At 35.2% G+C, this 18,479-nt stretch overlaps 1 protein-coding gene across 1 annotated transcript in view; it reads left to right on the top strand.

The window, feature by feature from the left end:
* TTC27 (tetratricopeptide repeat domain 27) overlaps positions 1 to 18,479 on the top strand; it is a 142,130-nt gene that overhangs the window by 93,907 nt on the left and 29,744 nt on the right. Inside the window, exons 11-12 of the mRNA XM_010581214.1 lie at positions 10,893 to 10,988; positions 13,180 to 13,302. Coding sequence (XP_010579516.1) covers positions 10,893 to 10,988; positions 13,180 to 13,302 — 219 coding nt within the window. The remainder of the gene's footprint in view (positions 1 to 10,892; positions 10,989 to 13,179; positions 13,303 to 18,479) is intronic.

Here is an 18,479-nt window from a genome sequence, read left to right as displayed (position 1 = left end):
GAAAATTTTATTTTGGTTTGGTTTCTTAATTGGTTGTGTACCGGACAGGCTGTGCCCAACAGTGCTATATGATTGTGGAAAGAATTATTTTTTTGTGGATTCCTCCTTTTCTCATAAAGAAGAACTGAGTCTTCAGGGGAGCTTGAGGTTCATCTATTTGAATATGTCATACAATCAGGCATGGAATATTTAATGCATTTAGAGTGCTTTCATTTTAACTGGAAATCAAACTGATTTGAAGCCAGTTGCTGCTGAAGATGCTTATTTTCCTCTTGGGTGAGTACATCAATCATTAATAGAGAATGATAGGGGGGGTGTTTGTTTTTCCCTGATGTATAGAGAGCTTTCCAGGAACATGTGAAGAACTGGATTGGATGTCTTTCAAGAAAATACATATATTGAAAACAGACTTCTTTATATGTGATTGCCTTTCTTTGGGATAGCTAGATTTTAAACACTTTGCCTGTGTGTCATATTTCTAATGTACTTACCATCATATACTGTATGGTTGCTGGGTCAGGCTCAGCTACTGGAAGAATGTGTGTTTCCTGCCAAGTAATATTTCAACAGAAACTACCGGGTATTAGTCAAGGTTTCATTGTATAGGGAAGCTATTAGTAGGAAAAGGTTTGGGGGTTTTGTTTGTTTGTTTGTTTTTTGTAAGAAGGGAAAACAGTGGGTGTCCCAAGATGTTATCTGAGACATTCTGATCAAATTCAGGACGAAAGAGACTGAACTTGTCTGTATTTTCTCTTCATACTCCTGTCCTCTTCACCAAATAACTAAAGATGTTCTTGAGATTTGCAACTGAATAAGAATTGTTGAAAACCAGATTTCAGCAAAAGAGCACTTTGCTGGTGTAAAAAAAAAAAAAAAAAGTTGGCTATTTCTAATACTGCAAAAAGAGCTGTTAGTGATTAGAGCAGCTGAATATCTCTGCTGAACCAATGAATGGTTTCAGGTTACAGGTATCTAGATAAGACTAGACAATATTTTTTTCCTCCTTACAGGCATCTAAGGACATCTAAGTAACATGAAAGAATTATGCTTGGTATGACTGCCAGTAAAAAACTGCAGCGAGTTACCTGAATACATCGCATTTTGTCTTGATTTTTTCCTTGAGATTTCTATTTGTGTAACAGAATACCATCCAGTCTCTACCCTAGATAGGAGGAAGCTTAAAATGTTTACATGCTTGCAGTTAATAACATGGTCTTAAGAACTTTTCCTTTGAAATTCTTTGTTTTGTTTTAAGTATTTGTTGTTTACATTTTTCAGAAATTACCATCTAATTCGTAAGCTCTAATTAATTTTTTTGCCATATATAAATGTTTATTTTGAATATTTAGTATGTTTACTTATAATATGTTTTGTGGTAAAGCTTGAATGAGGCTTTTTCTGCTACTTACAGAGAATTTGTCATTTTTTTAATTGCGTGTATATATATACTATTGTACAAATTGCCATAAGCAAAATGCAAATGTGTGATAAATGGTAGGTGAACTCAAGTCTGCCAGCAATATAAAAAGTACAGGATGTTTTTGATAAATTATTCTTCTTGAGCAGGGTGTTCCAGTTGCAATACAGAATAGATTAAATGTGTCATAAAGAGGCATGTGTGTTTGAGTATCATACCTAAACTAACAATGAAATACTGCATATAAAAGTTATTAAACTAAAGGGTTCAGCTTGACTATCCCCTTCTGTTTGTGGCTTTTCTGAGGAAGAACAACATCTCTCGAAGAATATACCTGTTATATATTACAAAACACAAATGTTTGATGTAATTTATTTTATATAACACTTTATTGTAATGCCTGACAAGGGCAGGGATGAACATACACCAGAACAGATGGTTTCTGGCATGAGATCAGTCAGATCTTTAGTAAAGGTTACAAGCAAGTTCCTCCTTTGCCGAAAAATGGACACAACCTTTGTTTTAAAAAAAGTTTGTTTGCTTACGATTTTAAAGGGAATAACAACCTTAAATGCATCAAACCTGAAACATTGTAGAAAATTTTCTGGGCATAATCTATCTTGGAGAGAGTACCATGTTATTCTCAGGTTGATGTCAGGTGCTGACAATGAAATTAAACATGTGTGCAAATGCCACAGAGATGGCTGTCCTGAAAAAGCCTCTACTGGCATTCTTCTCAGCCCAAAAACTTTAAAGTATTTGCTGAGGGATAGCTGATGCCGAATTTCTTTAGCTGTTTAGGGGGAGAAGGAAATAGGAGATAGCAGAAGAGAAGCCGTAAAACAAACAATGCATGCTCCATACTGGGAGTGCTTATGCTTTTGAGAAATGGAGCATCTTAACTGAAGTATCCATCAAAATAAGTGAATAGAAAAATACTGTGGGGTGGCTAGTGCTGAATCCAGTACAGGAAGGCCTCTTTTCTTTACAAATTGAGGAGAATTCTGTGTCCAATCTAGGGTGAGAGGGGAAAAAAAAAAAAGCATAGTAGTAGTTGGGGAATTAGTCTGCTGTTTAAAAAGGGATTATGCTAATTTGAAAGAATATGCATAGAAAATTTTTGTTTTCTTTGCAATTAAAGGAAATCAACCTTCTTCATTTTGTGTGTAAAGCTGCTAGAAACCGGGTCCATTTTCTTGTGACTTTTTAATAAAGCAAATAACCTCAGACACTGAACATTGTGATTTCTTTCAATGTAGTGATTACGTACAATCAAGAAGTTTTTACCAAAACATTGGGCAAAGTAGTTAAAACGCTGCTCTCAACGCAGACAGACTTACCTTTGAAAACTTGCAGCCTGAAATCTTCTCCTTGAATGGTACAGTTAATTTCATTTCAAGCGCTGCTTGTTTTTGTAGTTCTAGAGTTGCAATGCCTTAATTAGTAGTTTCTCTCTGTGAAACATCCTGACATCTTTGCAGCTCCTGTGTTCCAGGTGCCCCGTAATCATTCATTTGCAATACAAAGTAGGTAGTCAGTGCTATACAACATTTTAAAGTTAGCTTTAACAAATTTTAAACCAGCTGTTAGTTCCTAGGGAGCAGTGTGATACACAGTCCTCTAGTTGGTTTGAATATACACACCATTTGAGGTCAATCCTATCAAGCAATAATTTCATTGGAAGAATGACTGAAAGGGTGAGCTTGTAAAGTAAGTAAAAATTGAAGTCTTCAGGGTTACAAGATTTTAATGAAACCAAGACTTATATTTGAATGAGGGGTAAAAAGAGGGTAAGATTTTTGACCTTTTAAGCATTGAACTTCTGCAGAGTTCTCACAGAACATTTTCATCCTCCTGAGAATATGAATAATGTAAAATCTCTGGTAAGTAGTACTCTTCATCTTGGCATCTTTGCACAATGTAAGAAATGGTCTTTTTGAGTTTCCATGAATCACAAATCATAATTTATAATCACGATCGCTGTAATAAATTTTCCTCAAGTATTTAATGTCATAATTCCCCTTTGAAAATTAGATAAATGGGAGCGGAGGTGGGTTCTTTCTTGGTGTTGAAATACATCCTTGTTTAATAGCTTTTTGTTTGTGTTTGGATGCTTTAGTCCTTGACTGTTGGGAGATATTAATCATTTAACAGAAATATATCATCTGTGAGCTTTTTAAAAGGATAGCTCATTATTTCCTTTAAGTCATTTTAGTTTCCAAGCAAAGTCCTGTCTTAAATGTCAAAATGCTGTTCTGAATAATGGTTGAATGTAATAAGTCCAAATGTACTGGTTTTGTGTCCTTTTACCTAGTGATAAAATTGGCAATCAATAAAGTAATTGCTGTTTGGTCATAATCTCCCTCATGAAGTTTAGACTAATCTCAACTGTTTTCATTTTTTCCATGTTATATCCATATTTATCAACCAGAAATTATTCTCTCCCATTAAGCAAAACTTTACTGCATTGTTATATGAAAACTGTTTATATTGCTTCATAGTTTCTGGCATTGCTTCACTGGAAAGTTAAGTATTTTGACTATTGGATTTTAAAAGTCTGGGTATGTCTCAGTTTTTTCCCAGTGGTCTTGGTTACAGAAGCTCTTGGGTTGACAAAGAGCTGTTGAAACAAGGTTGTTGTTTGGATTGTAAATATAATTCTTTGGGGTTTTTTTTTAAGTAAGTTTACCAAAAGAGTGTAACTCAAGATCTAACTACATATCCACAAGGTACTAAAATAATTGTAGTATGTTAGAAAAGTTTGGAATATCTGATCTAGTTCACAGGAAAGAAAATTCAGAAAACCCTAATTGTTCTGTATATTTAATTATCTGTATTTGTCACCTGCTTTCTAATGTGTATATCGTTTCTGAATTTTAGACACTGATTATATAATACACGTTTTCTTCAGGAGGAATGCAGCTTTTATTAGTAATTCTGTATTTATATATTACTGAATACACTACTGTGGAACAAGGCTGTGACAGTTACTGTCATAATACATCCCAAATTAACTTGGACTATAGTTTTTTCTTGTGCAGCATTTTTCAGGCTTTATTGTTAGAAAATGTAATTTGGCAGACACAGTTTAAAAAATAATAAAACCATTTAAATTTTCGAAGCTTCAAGAATTATGTGGGTTTTCTGTTAGACAAGTATTTTAACCACTGCCCCCAAAAGTAAAGATTTTAAAGCATTTAGAATTAGCTCTTAAGTTGCATGAAAGTTTGAAGTAATTTAACAATGAATCTCTGGAAGTTTTACAGAAGTCTGTAAATATTACAGTGTCCACAAGTGCTTCTTGATACATAAGCTTTAAAAAATGCCAACTTTTTGTTTCATAAATACTAAGTGTAGAAAGTCTTTATCTTTGTGACTGAGTTCTGTGGTAAGGAATCAAAGGGGCTTTTTGACGATAAATTTTATTATTTATTCATAATTTGTAAAATAAGCTTATGAATAAAACAAGAACTTTGTAATTGTACAACCACAGAATTACACATGTAGTTGCTGTTACTTTTACAAAGCTTTCCTTTACTTTGTTCTTGAGTAAATAACATAAATGAGCCCAGTTCAGTTTGGGGCATATACCTGCTAAATTCTTAGAAACCATAGTAATAATGAGATGAGATGAGATAGCAGGATTGTTTTCCCTACAGATGCATTTTTATTTCTTACCTGCTTTGTCTCCAAGCACCTTTCTTCCAAGCAGCTGAACAATTCCAGCTGTGTCTTTGTGCCATCAGGTGCTTCGGTGTCTGACCCATAAACCAAGACCCACCCAGGCAGTCCCAAAACTGACGTCTGTACTTTGGCACTTTACTTATACAACCTATGTATCTTTTTAAGGCAGATGCCCAGAGCTTGCCATTTGTAGAACCTACATTATCTATTTAATTTTTAATCTAAGATTAATATGCTAAATTTTTTAGTATTGTGTGGGTTTTTGCAAGGCCTTCATTCTCCCTTTCTTTCTTGAGGATGTACTTAAATTTTGACATACTCCTAGTATACTATTGTCAGATGGGGGGCTAGGATGGTAGTTTTTCAGCAAATATGATAGGTTTCACCACTATGTAGTTTGTAATTTTCATAAGCTCAGCAAGCAGAGCAAAAAGGGGGAAATTTGTATTAGTTTTGGCATCTGAAGGGAAACTTACCTGTTTATGGTACGTGCTGGTACATACTTACCTTCTAAATCTAAACATGGGTCAAGAGTAGCCTAAGCAAGAGGCTGAAAAGCTGAGCAGATGGTGACCAAAATCACATAAGATGGATTAAATAAGTGGGAGGGTTAATCTTCTTTATTTTTTCCTGTAAAGGATAGAAGATGATGTTGGTGCTGGGGAGTAGCACTGGAAGTGGGATAGAGCAGGGGAATATATAGAGATGGACACAGAAATGGTGGCGTTTTCATCATCTTTGAGTACATGAAAATTAATTTGCATCAAGTATCATTTGGCAGATCTTATGAACAAACTGTAACCAGCAGTCATAGATGCAGATGCTGAAGCTTGGTGGTTTTATGATATGAAGGAGGAAAACTTTAAGGAAGCTGCATAGTTTGCTAAACATTTGTTGACTCCTGCTAAATAAGCCTACCCACAGAGCACACAGCTGGCAGGAGAATTACTGGAAGAAGCACAGAGCTAAGGGAGCAGCTAGAATACAAGAGCACTAGAGTTGTGTCATCAACTTGTTGATTATAAAACATACAGAGGTAATGGACAGAAATACAAGAAGGGCAAGGAAAATGGAAATAGGTAGGTAGAGCGTGGAGAGGTCAGGCTGGTGTGTGGGATTTTCAGGAGGAGTCTTCAGACTTGGGAGAAACTGAAGAAAAAGGACCTGAGAATCACAAGAATATCGTGAAAATGTGTGTTTGGAGTTTCTGTGTTAAGAAAGACTGAAAGGTACTTTTCCATTCATCCTCTTCTGTATGCCTGGAGTTAAGGTACCAGCTGGGTAGTACATGCTGGACCATGGCAATAGTGAGGAAGTGGAGCGTATGACAGTATCAGTTTCCTTTGGCATAAATCAAGCTAAACCCACGTTAAATATGGTAAAAACCTGTAAGAAGTGGGACATCCTAGAGTTCTTAGAGAAGGAGGGCAAAAGCAGGGCAAGATGATGCCACAGTCAACATGTTGGTTGCGGTTAGGTGCTAGAGAAACATTAAAGTTTATGGCTGTTGGGAGCATTCATGTAGAAAGAACTCTTGGGTGGACGGTGACCACTGGAATCCCAGGGGTCTGATTCTGGCAGACTGACAAGATCTCTAGACTGAGAAGCAGGAGAACACTAGCAAAAGCTTGTCTAATCTTCCTGCCTGCAAAATCATAAATAAAGAGGAATACACATAAGTGTACCAGGATAAATCAAAGGGTATGAGGGAAGATAAGATGCTAACAAGGGTAGAGATGGTGGTACTGATAAGTGCGTAGCAAGTAATCAGCTATTAAAGTAGTAAAAACTCATGTTTTAAATAGGGTGTGGTCAGTGGGAAACAGCTGGATGCCTGGTTAGCAGTGGGAGAAGACAGGAAAACATAATAAGCTATGATTATTGATGCAGTCTGAAACAAGCTTTTGCGCAGGTGAAAGAAATATGGTGGAGCAGTTGTGACTGGAACACTAAAACTGGAAATGCTCTTGTTGGAAAAGTTAGGTGAAGGGAGAAGTGGTGCAGTGACATTGTGCGCTACTGATAGGAGAACCTGGGAAGAAGTGAGATGAAATAGCATGGATAAAATGCTGTCTATGGGTCAAGACTGTTTTGAGGGAGATGTTTTACTGGGGCCAGCAGTGTTACGTTTTGGATATGGACAGGCCTATCTTCAGTGTTATTGAGGGAAGAGATCCAGATGGAGCTAAATTAGTTGCTGCACAAAGGAAAGTGTGATGCTGTTTTCAGTAAGTTTTTTATAAGTAATGAGTATCTTGCTCTTTTCAAAAGGCAGGGGTTTGGGGCTTTTTTGTTTAGTTTGGGGGGGACTTTTTCCCTAAATAAGCTTGGATCAGGAGATCCTTCAGATGAAATGGAAGGAAAAAATGTTTGCGCATAGTTACAGTTTTACATAGTGAGGGGCATTTTTTTGAGAAAGCAAGTAAACTATTTCATCTGGAATGAAGAAGTTAAGAATAGAAAAAAGGATGTGAAGATCTGCCATTTATTTACCTCAGATGCAAAAAGCTACCTGAAGATTATATTTTAGCAAAAGGGACAAAACTTTGAGGGAAGGACTTCAGAACAGTTGGATGAATAACAAATCTAAAAGCGGTACTATAAGTAGGTTGAGAAATAAAATAGCATTATGTCATAAAGAAAATGACATCTCTGATGAGAAACCATAAGTGTGTAATAGCATTTCTAGAGATTAAGTAGAGAGAGGGTCTGGCTAAAAAGAAAAAGCTCTAACTCCATCAGCCATAGAAGAAAAGGACAGTAAGCAGAGAGGTTAAAGAGATTGAAATTTAGGCAGGCTCAAAAGCAGGACCAGTGATGTTACACATATGTTGAACATAGAAGCAAAGCAAGGATGTGCAACGGGAATGAATGTATGGAAATGACATCCAAGGTGGAAAAAATCCTTTACAAGCTTCCTGTGCTCAAGTCATGGATAATTATTAGCTGAGTTGGATTAGTAAAGTGATAAAAGCTCTAATGTGATCATTTCAAATTAACATGGTATACTTATTCAAAACACAGGCTACCTGTTGTACTTCTTAATCTCGTACCAGAGATTTGAGTATGAGATGGGGAGAATGAATTGTAGTTTCTAGAGCTGTCTTTTCCTGCTTTCATGTGGCAATAATGTAGTCTTTGCTCATGATATAAAATTCCATCAAAGCTATCTATGTTTTGTTGTTTCCAGACTGGATTAATGTATCTCTCTGTACTGTGTTTTTTCACTTAAGAACTTGTTAGCTGTGGCAGCTCAAGCCTTGGGGAAAGGGTGTGTTACGTGGTAGGGGGATGATCTGTTAAGCTTAGTGTTTTTAAATGTTGCATATGGAAGAACTCGTATATCATTTAGAGCTGTGAATTTTAGTTGGTTTCTGCTGTAGTTCTATTTAGCAACTTCCAAAGCAGGCATTTGAGGCTTGCACTAAACTAAGACACCAAATCTTTTGACTGTGTTGCAAATATTCTGTATTTACATAGGGTTTTTTCCACAGTATTTATGTTGAAAATTATTAATGAAAAAGAATGCTTACTTGGCAGTGCTCTCTTGTTCATTTTATTGATTTATTGTTCTGTGATTAGCTATACAATAAGGTTAGGATTCTCATTTTCTTGCCACTATACAACCCAGATTTTATTTCTTCAAGCATAATTCAGAAACATAGAATTCAGCAATTTTTGAGTAACGTATTTTCTATGCTTCACTAGCAGGCAGAACTATCAGCTTATTTTTTCAACATATGAGAGAGTGCATAAACCATGGAGTTTAATAACTTTTAAGTTCATTAGCATTTACTCTTTTTTAGGGAATATGTCATATTCATATGTTCTACCTACATTTTCAGTTTTTGTTGGAACTCTGAACAGCGTACAGTATTTGCTTTGGGAAGGGGGATAATTCTACTTGCTAATAGTAATATTCTCCTACAACATGTCATTTGCATTAGGCTTTTCTGCTTAGGAAGTGTAGAAAAGGTATGGCCACAAAATTTCTAATAAAATATGTTGCTTTTGAAAAACATTTTTTCTTTGAATTCCAGTTTTTCTTTTGGAACAACAGAAATAATAGTAAATTTTTAAAAGCTAAAATAAGAACAACATGTTTTGATTGACTGAAAACATTTTCTGCCTTCCATCTCCTGTTCTCCTCAAAAAATTATTTTGCAACATATTTAGGATTTTCTGGCTTTGCTCAGGCTTAGAGCAATTATTATTTTTAAATTTTCCAACTGTAGTTTACTACTTTGTCTGGTTTTGTAAAATGATTACCCAAGGAATTGGACAATTTTTCATTGCAACAGAATGTAGAAAAATGTGCTTCTGCATAGCATTAGAACATTTCAGCAGAACTAAAACTGTGCAATATGATTTGTTATATAGTTTGTAGTCAAGTAAACTCTGTAATTAAATACAATTACTTTAAAGGTTTTATTTGAATCTGACTCCTTTTGGATTGCTTGCAACTGTGTAAAGAACTGTGATTTTTGTTAGTCTGTCCCTTTTCTTACTACAAATCCATTTTCTTGGGACAGATTTCTTGATAACCTCTAGGAATAGGTCTCTGGAGATAATTTTATGAGAGAGAATGTGAATAAGATTCAGTATTTTAAATGTTAGTATTTAAAATTAGGAGGTTAAGCGTGGATTTAAAGCCTTATTATTGCTGCCCGTTGTGATTTTTTTCTTATTAAAAGAATGAAGCCACCTAATAAATCCGATTAACTTCAGTAGCAGTTAGAAGATGCTTAGCAGTTTAAATCACATAACTGATTATTTTAATTTTACACAACTATTATTTGCACTATAGATATAGGTTGGGTAGCCAACAGTTGGATCTAGAAAGAGAGAGGAAGAAGTGATCCTATCCAATTTTTCCTTTTGTTTGGGAATCTTTGCATTAATTTTCCATGCTGAGAAAATGCTGAGAACCTGTCTAACTCCTGTAAATCTTTGAGTTATATGTGAGACTTGGATAGATGAATCATGTGAAGGCAAGTAATTTAATATTCCCTTAATTAAACCTCTGGCCTTATATTTGCTAATTTAGTGATGACTGGCATTTGAAGAGAGTTTCTCCCTTATCTTAAAATTTCTAAATAATTTTCTGGCTATGGCTACCTTTAATATTTTATTTTTCTTGCTATTGAATTTTGATTTAAATAACTTCATAGTGGATTTTCAGAGAAAAAGTTAGTGCTGAAGCTGCTGCACTTTTGCTATGCAAAAGTTACCATTCTCTTTCAAAGGGTTGCAGAAGAAAATATTTCAACAATCCAAAGCACCACCAAAAGAAGAAAAAAGCCTGAACTGAATTGTACTTCACATCACAGTAATTTATTCTGTATTAGAACTATGTTTCCAGAAGCATCGTCCACTATAATATGTTTGTCTTTCTCTCTTTTTAATAAGAAATTTCATGCCTAAAGCACATCAAGACTATCTTAGGGAAAATGCATTAGGCAAGGTCACTTTAATATTTGTCACAGTTTTACTCTGCAAGTATTTGTTTGGGATTGTAAAGTTGATTCTTATTCCTGTTACATGCACTTTGAAATTTGAATCTCTTCAAAGCTTTTTATTTATTATTAGCTGACATAAATGTTTATTACATTTTCTTACATGGGGTAATAAAAAGACTTGTAGCATGTTATGGTGTAAGCTTACTGGCATTTAGTGTTAGCTTTAATATAATTTCTCCATTATGTCAAGAATGCCTAAAATCCTAAATGCTTTGAATTTACTTACTTAAGTCTAAGTAAATACTAAATCAGAATATACTTTGCATTTGCAGGCACTTGCAGACCAATTTGAAAATGCAAATGCATCTGTATCTGAACGCATGAAGATTTTCTACTGTTGTCAGGTGCCTCCCCGTTGGGCCATACAGGTGTGAAGTAATCCTATTTCAAGCTTTACTTAAAAGTCTGTGGCTCTTATTATTTTTGATACTGCATGACTCCAAAGTCAAGACAGTGTGATATGATCTTGAGTTGAAACACTGTAGAAATAAGGACGTAACCTAACAACACACCAGGATTTTCTGGAAATAAATCAAGTTCTACAGTGTTTTGCTTTCAGATTTCTTCTTCTGTTATGCAGAGAAATAATTGCTTGTAGTGCAATTCCTCTTTAGTTTCCTTTTTCCTCCAATAAAAAATGGACCAAAACTTACAAGCTTCCAACATATCTCCTGTAAAAATAATCTTGCCACTGTCTTACTATTTATTACTGTTCTACTTACGCTAGTGTTACTTTCCTCTCTCTCATCTTTTAATGATCACTCACTTTGGATTGTTTTCAGGAAGTGGATCATGGTCAAAGCAGCCAAATTAGGAGTCAAAAGTACACTGAAGAACTCCTCAAGCTGAGAAATTTTTTATTTTCGAGACATGGCCCTTTTCACTAGTGCTGACAGGATATTTTTTTTCCAAAACTACACTGTTTATCTTGACAATAAACTCTTTCTAGAACAGAAATCTACACATTAGAGTCATTATCTGATGATGCTGTATTTAACAAACTTAAGAAAACTGTTTGTATCGCATACCTCCAAAGGTGTTCATGTCGTTTACTTTTAATAGTATTTTATTCCTTTTTGATTTCTAACCTCAGTGCATGTTGCTTCAACCAATCATATCTTCTCCTATTCTCAAATTATTCCACACAACCTTTCTGCAGGCACTTGCAATAAAACTAGCAATGTGGTTTTCATTTCCAATTGTCAGAGTGGCACTTTTCAATCCAAGCCAATTTTCCAAGCCAAAGATAGAAATACTAAAATAGGGATTTATAATGGAAGATGGCTGCAGTCTTCTAGTCATAGTAATGAAGAGGCATGACTATATAAATTTTACCGAATTTGACTTTGTGTAAATTTAGTAAAACATAAATGAGATTTAGTTCCAGACACTGGCAAATGTAGGTTTTTTCCTAAGCGATTAATATCAAGCTAACAAATAATTACTTTGTTACAGATTTTCAGACTTTGTTACATAGTTATTTTCAAAGAACTATAGCCAGTTCTTAATTTTTTGTCTACCAGTCTATTCCCCTATGGTAACTCCTTAGATTGGTAACAGATACCGAACCCAAGCCTATAAAGAGAGGTCCATGACATACATAGAGAACTTCCGGGAATCCATTCAGGATCACCAAAAACACTGCAGAGGTTCACTGTATGGGATCTCATAGCATAATTAAGTGTTTTTATACAGAATGCTCCCATTTGTTTTTGCAAACCAAATTGTATTTGTGTCACACATAGTAAATAAGTTATCCTTTCGTCAAAGATGAAAACCTATATGTGATTTTAATGTCCTCTTAAAAAATAAACAAAAAACTAAAGACAACTTATCAAAGTCATAAAAACATATCTTGTTTGTTTTTAAATTGAAAACATTACTCATTTATTTTCATAAGTACACTAAAATAATAGCTGAGTTTGAAATAACAGAGACTGACTTAACTTTACGGAACACTCAGCTAGGCAGTTGAACCTGAACTCAAATCCAATATTGATTTGACTAAAAACTAACACCCTTTGTCAGTGGCTGTTTGGGACAGTGATTTCTCACAAGTACCTAAGAAAATTCTGTCAGAGCCTTTCTCTCAATCTGTTTTTTCACAGGTTTAGATTACTATGGCAAAGTGTTGCTAGAAGAGGCTTTAATGCCCTCATTCAGCCTCTGTTTCCCACTCTCAGCATTCCCAACATCCTGGTGCAACTGCTTGCTGGCCACACGGGCCATGGGCCTCATTTAAGGGGTGGAAGTTCAGCTCTGTCAATTTGTGCTTGCCATGTCTGTTTCCATTTTTGCATTATATTATAAACTAGTTCAAAGTAATTAAGCTACTGACGTGAACGAAAGTCAAATCAAAACAATTATTGTTCTAGTGATGGTTTGGGGTTTTTTGAGGTATATACATTGTTTGAGGTTCCAGCTTGAAGTTTCAAGGCAGTATTTCCATATTCTCTGTCTGCTTCTTGTTGATGTTGGAAATGCCTCTAACATCTTTTAAAAATGTAAATAGTATTTACTTACCTATTTTCACTTACCTGGAATTTCTTATCTTTCCAGCGTCAGCTTGCAACCTTACTCTTTGAGCTAGGATGCACCAGCTCTGCCTTACAGATATTTGAGGAGTTGGAAATGTGGGAAGATACAGTAATCTGCTATGAAAGAGCAGGACAGTATGGAAAGGTAAGAAAAATGTTTTTTATGCTGAGATCCTGTTTTGAAATAGGATCTGAAGAAGTATGAAGGACTGTCTGGCTTGAGCTGTCAATTTACTGATGACACTTATTCTACAGGGGTATCATGAGGAATGTCTGTTCAGGAAAAATGGACACGTAACATATGATTCTGTCATAACCTGTGAATGCAAAAAAAAAAAGATTTGGGGTAATGACCACATGAAATAGAAGTTCATAAATAAGAAATAACTTAAGAAGCAATAACTTAAGAAGATCCTGATAGCGATTCTTGAAAATATTTGAGGAAAATTAAGTTAACAACTATGGACGCACAGTAAGGTGTAATGTGGGCATTTCAGGAAGGATGTAGCAGTCATTCATGATGGGGTGTTGGAGCTTTGTCTGGAGGGGATATTAGTTTTCTTTCCTGCTTGATTTCAAACTATTAACTGTAGTTTTTAAAAACACTTTAAATAGAACAACATTGGTGCTTAATGTATTTAATTACCTAATGTTAGCATATTCAAATTACAGAATCAAACATTTGAGACAAGAAGTGGCATAAGATTAAAAGGCTTTATTTTGTTAAGTCTATGTCTATGTTTTCCTGAATTTCTCCGTCATTTCTTTAACACTGCTGCAGCTGCATGTTATCAACTCCAAAGACAATTTAAAGCCATCACCTAACTCTATGCATCTGTGACAGAATTGTTTAAAAATGCTGGTAGCAGCCTGTAGCAGCCCTCCTTTGTTGATGATTTTGCTGTTACTGTTAGAGCAATGGTAGGAAGATTTTAGAAAATGATACCTGGAAGCAATGCCTACTTGTGTGTAACTTTAGCTGTGTTCTCTTTCTGGTGCTGTCTCTCACACAGAAGGACTGTAACAGGACCTTATGCTATCAAGCATTGTTTTCAGAATTTATATAGCTTTCAGAAATACTCACTTTCAGACAATATATATTTTTTCTTTTCTTCCCTGTTCTTTCCCTCTATTTGGTATATGGTAGCATTAAATATATGAATGTATGTGTGCCTTTATGACGCCATAAGCACAAAGACTATTCTTAAACTAATTTAAGCTTACAGAATAGAGAGCTATAACTTCAGTTAATAGAAAAAATGCAGAATTTCTCATATTGACATATTTTTTCTGATTATCGTGCACCAATGCGTAGATTTTGGTCATTATAAACTGGTAGATACGTTTTGCTGGCAAACTCTGTGTCATATTATGCATGCCTTGGGGATAGTATGTTAATATCCCAATCTTTGCAGTACAGTGGAGGAATAGAGGTCAATATTTTCCATTTCCTGGAAATGCATTCTGTCCTAGTTACATTCACAAACTGCCCTTAGGGAGTTATGAAAATGGCACTCGGAGAATAGGACAGGATATCTGACACAGGAAACTGCTTAGAAATGCTTTCAGACTGAGGGTTTGTGCTGTGCTTTGAAAAACAGAAAATGCTATGTAAGTACTAAGTAACAGTAGTGCCAGAAAAAAAAGCTAGCTTCAGACCAAAAAAGCCAGAAAATTAGCAACGTTTAGCTGTATACCAAGGGGAACGACTATTTGTGCTCCTTGTCAGAAAGCTTTCAGTGTGAACTGTTTGTATTTATCAAAAATGTTTTTACGTTTTTAAACATGGTAGTTAATCTTTTAGAAATGCACAAGAATCTACTAGAGCAATGGGTTGTTCAGTGGACGTTCATGTCATTAAAGTTTAGCATATATGTGCCCAAAAGAACAAACTCCATTAAACTTCGGCATGTTTTTCACTCACAAATGCTTTTATATAGGAAACCTGAATTTAAATACTGAAAAATCTAATAAAACAGCCAGAGATCAGCAATATCAATGCATTTGATGAGTACTTCATCAAAGTAATATGTTTCTTCCTCCTACTTTTGAATTATGCACTGACAAAGAAACAGAGCATGTAGATAAGGCTACGCAAAGCTCCACATTATGTACTTGGGAAATACGTAATTCACTCAGGTATAACAGATCCATGTAGCAGCACAAATTTTGCAAAGTAAGATGTCACTAAAAGTATTATAAAATGTGAATGCACATTATGTTGATAGCTGCTGTGGCTTTCTCATTCCAGTCTTTTACTCATTGTATTTCTTTAACAGACTTGTTGCCAAAGAGACACTAATCTCAATGTGTGTAGTGAGAACTGGTGTTGAAAAGTGTCCCTCTCCCTTCTTTTAACTGTGAGGGGGACCCAGAGATCTTGGGAATATTATTTATGTCAGACAACTTTATTTGGTTAAGGTGTAAGAGGTCTCTTCAACCTCACTGGAATTAGATAATACACTAAAAATGGTACTATTTCCCTGCTAAAGAAAAAAGAAGGGATGAACCGGAGATGTGAATTTTCAGTTCTTCCAACAGAAGTGAGGTCTTTCTCCCTTGCAGGAGCTCTAGAGCATGGTAGCTGCCGACCTTTGAGAAATTCATGGGATCTACCTTTTAGCATCAGCTTGGTATTCTGTCTTACAACACTGTTTTCAGTCCTATCCCTGTTCCGTCACCTCCTCAGAGTAAACAGCATGGTCTGATTTTAGACCAACATACCCAGCGATCCACATTCTACAGAGTTATTTTTCTCGTCATGACATGACACAGATATCTCAAAACGTTTGAGCGAGGAAACACAATTATGGTAAGATCTCAGAAGCTCACCTTTAAATTCAGGAAATGCTTCCCAGATGCAAAGTCAAGTAGTACTATACTGATTAGTGCACGAGCTCGTTCAAGAACTTGATTTCCACTACATATCATAACAGACGTGAGCACTCCTATATGTAGCTACAAAGCTGAGAAAGAGGAGTAAATGGCTTGCCCAAGGTTGTGCATGAAGTTACAGGGAAGATGAAGTGAAAACTGAAGAGCTTTCCTTTTCCCTCACTACCTCTTTCCATGCTCATCTGTTCTGCTTCTTCATGCTACTTCTCTGGTAGCCTAGCAACTAACATGCAAGCAGAAAAGATGAAAGCATTTTAGGAAAAACTTTGAACTAGGAAAGCACTGAATTGTCAAATAATAGAACTGGTAGATGTGTGAAGAGTGAGGCTAATAGGGTCTTTTAGGAAACAAAGAAAATAAAAGCATGGGAACAAGTGGATGGGACGGCAAGTGGAAGTTTAGGGTTGGGAAGCCAAATGCTGGTTGAATCTTAAATTTGGTTTCCAGGAGTTTCTGTAGTGAGTAATAAAAAGGCACCATCTTTTATTTAAAACAGAACCCTCTTTACTGATTGTGGATTTTTGTGAAGCATTGCCTGTTTAATTCCCATACCAACTGTACTAGTCCAGAAAGCAAGATAAGAGCCTAAATCTTTCTTATGTTTAAATCAACTGACTTTTGAGCTGAGTATTGAATTCCATCCATTCTGGTGCAGACCATTCAGTGAAAAGCAGTGTTATAATTACATCTGTTTCAGTCCGCAAGGGTTATACAGCTTCATTTTTTTCTTTTTAGGTAGCTTTTAATTGATAATTTTCTTATCAAAGCTTATTTAATTTAGATATAATTTTTAGTTATAAAGCATGCAAATTAATCATTAATATCTGTTTAATAGGTAAGAATAAATCTCTAGTGGTTATATTTCTTTTATGTACTTTGTGTGAGCTGGGAGGAAAATGTCTCTTGATATATTTTTTGTTGTTAAGACAAGATTTGGTTTTTGCAGAAGCAGGGTTCTTATCAAAGATTAAATGTGCATTTTTGAAAATAGTTTACTACAAAGGAGAAAGGAATATTTTTCTTCACAAAAGCCTGTGCAAAATGAGAAATCCAGTTTTAAAGTAGCACCTGGTTTTGTAGAAGACAAACGACAAATGTTTTGAGAATCCTTTTTTTTTTTTTTTTAGGTTGTAGTTATGATCCTTTGCATTAGCCTTTAAAGATTTAAGTAATAAAAAGGTTTGTAATGTGTCAGAGAGGTGATCAGATAGCTAATGAGATGAAGAAAGTCAGACTTCTGCTTATTTAATTCTCTGTTTTATCTGTGTGCTGAAATATTTATGTTGGCAATAAATTCTTTTAAGCTTAGACAAGAACATGATGTTTTTATGCTCTTAAATGTGAAATACAGTTAGTGAATGGTTGGCTTTCTAGTCTAGTGTATGATTAGTACTATGCACTGCCACAGAATATCAATCTGAGCTGGGGAGTGCCCTGCAGAGGAAGAGGTAAAGCAGCAGCATGCAATGCACTTTTCATCTCATAGCTGTGGTTTACACAGCAACATTTCAGTCTTTTATTCTTTATCTGAAGGGGAAAAAAACCCATACCTTTTGGTGCCTAGTGTGATTGCTGCAGTAATAAAGCACCCAGTTCTCTCTGCTCTAGAAAAAATCATCTTAAAGACCTATTATTAATATATGTTTCTTTAATCTTGTCACGGCAGGGAACGGGAAGTAAACTGCCCTTTAACCAAACCCTCTGCAAGTGCAGTCTTCTTGTTAGGCCAGGTTTTCTAGTGCTTTGACTAGGCTAATTCTAAATTTTAAGGAATGGTTTCTTTGGCTTTCTTTGGAGAACCGTTCCATAGGCACTTAAAAACACTTGCCATTAAGTTATTTTCCTAATATTCAGCCACTAATTTTTTTCTTATTGGGATTCCATTTTTTCTAGTTTAAGATCACTTTAGCAACCTAAACAATACATGCCTTCCTCACCTTTGTGCACTTCAAATATTTATAGGCTTTACTGTTACTTTTATTTAACAAAAATTACCATAAAAATGAAGTATTTAAATTAGTATGCATTAAATATTTCAAAACAAAGTAAAACAAAGTCATTTTTCTAAAGATGATTTTCAGACAGGATCAATGAATTTTACTGATTGGAGGAAGAGACTTGTTCTCTAGAGGTCATCTGAATGGCAAAGAAAACGGTTCTTATAGAAACAAGAAAAGCAGTTATAATTTAAATGCAGAGAGGAACTCAGCTTTCCTTTTAGATAAACTAGCTATGGTAGAAGAATGACTAGTGTTACAATGTCAAACTAATTCTGTGGCAGGCTGTGTTGGATCTTTCTTGGTTCAGATGGTTCAAATAGATATTTTCTAATAGAAAAATTATACTGAGCTGAATTATGTATGTTACATTTTTGCAGCAGGGGACTGAGGTAAGAGTTCAGTCTGAACAACAGATCGTCTGTCCAGT

Source organism: Haliaeetus leucocephalus, unplaced genomic scaffold, assembly GCF_000737465.1.
Source record: "Haliaeetus leucocephalus isolate CR32 unplaced genomic scaffold, Haliaeetus_leucocephalus-4.0 Scaffold752, whole genome shotgun sequence".
NCBI lineage: Eukaryota > Metazoa > Chordata > Aves > Accipitriformes > Accipitridae > Haliaeetus > Haliaeetus leucocephalus.
This window is presented reverse-complemented; position numbering and strand designations above follow the sequence as displayed.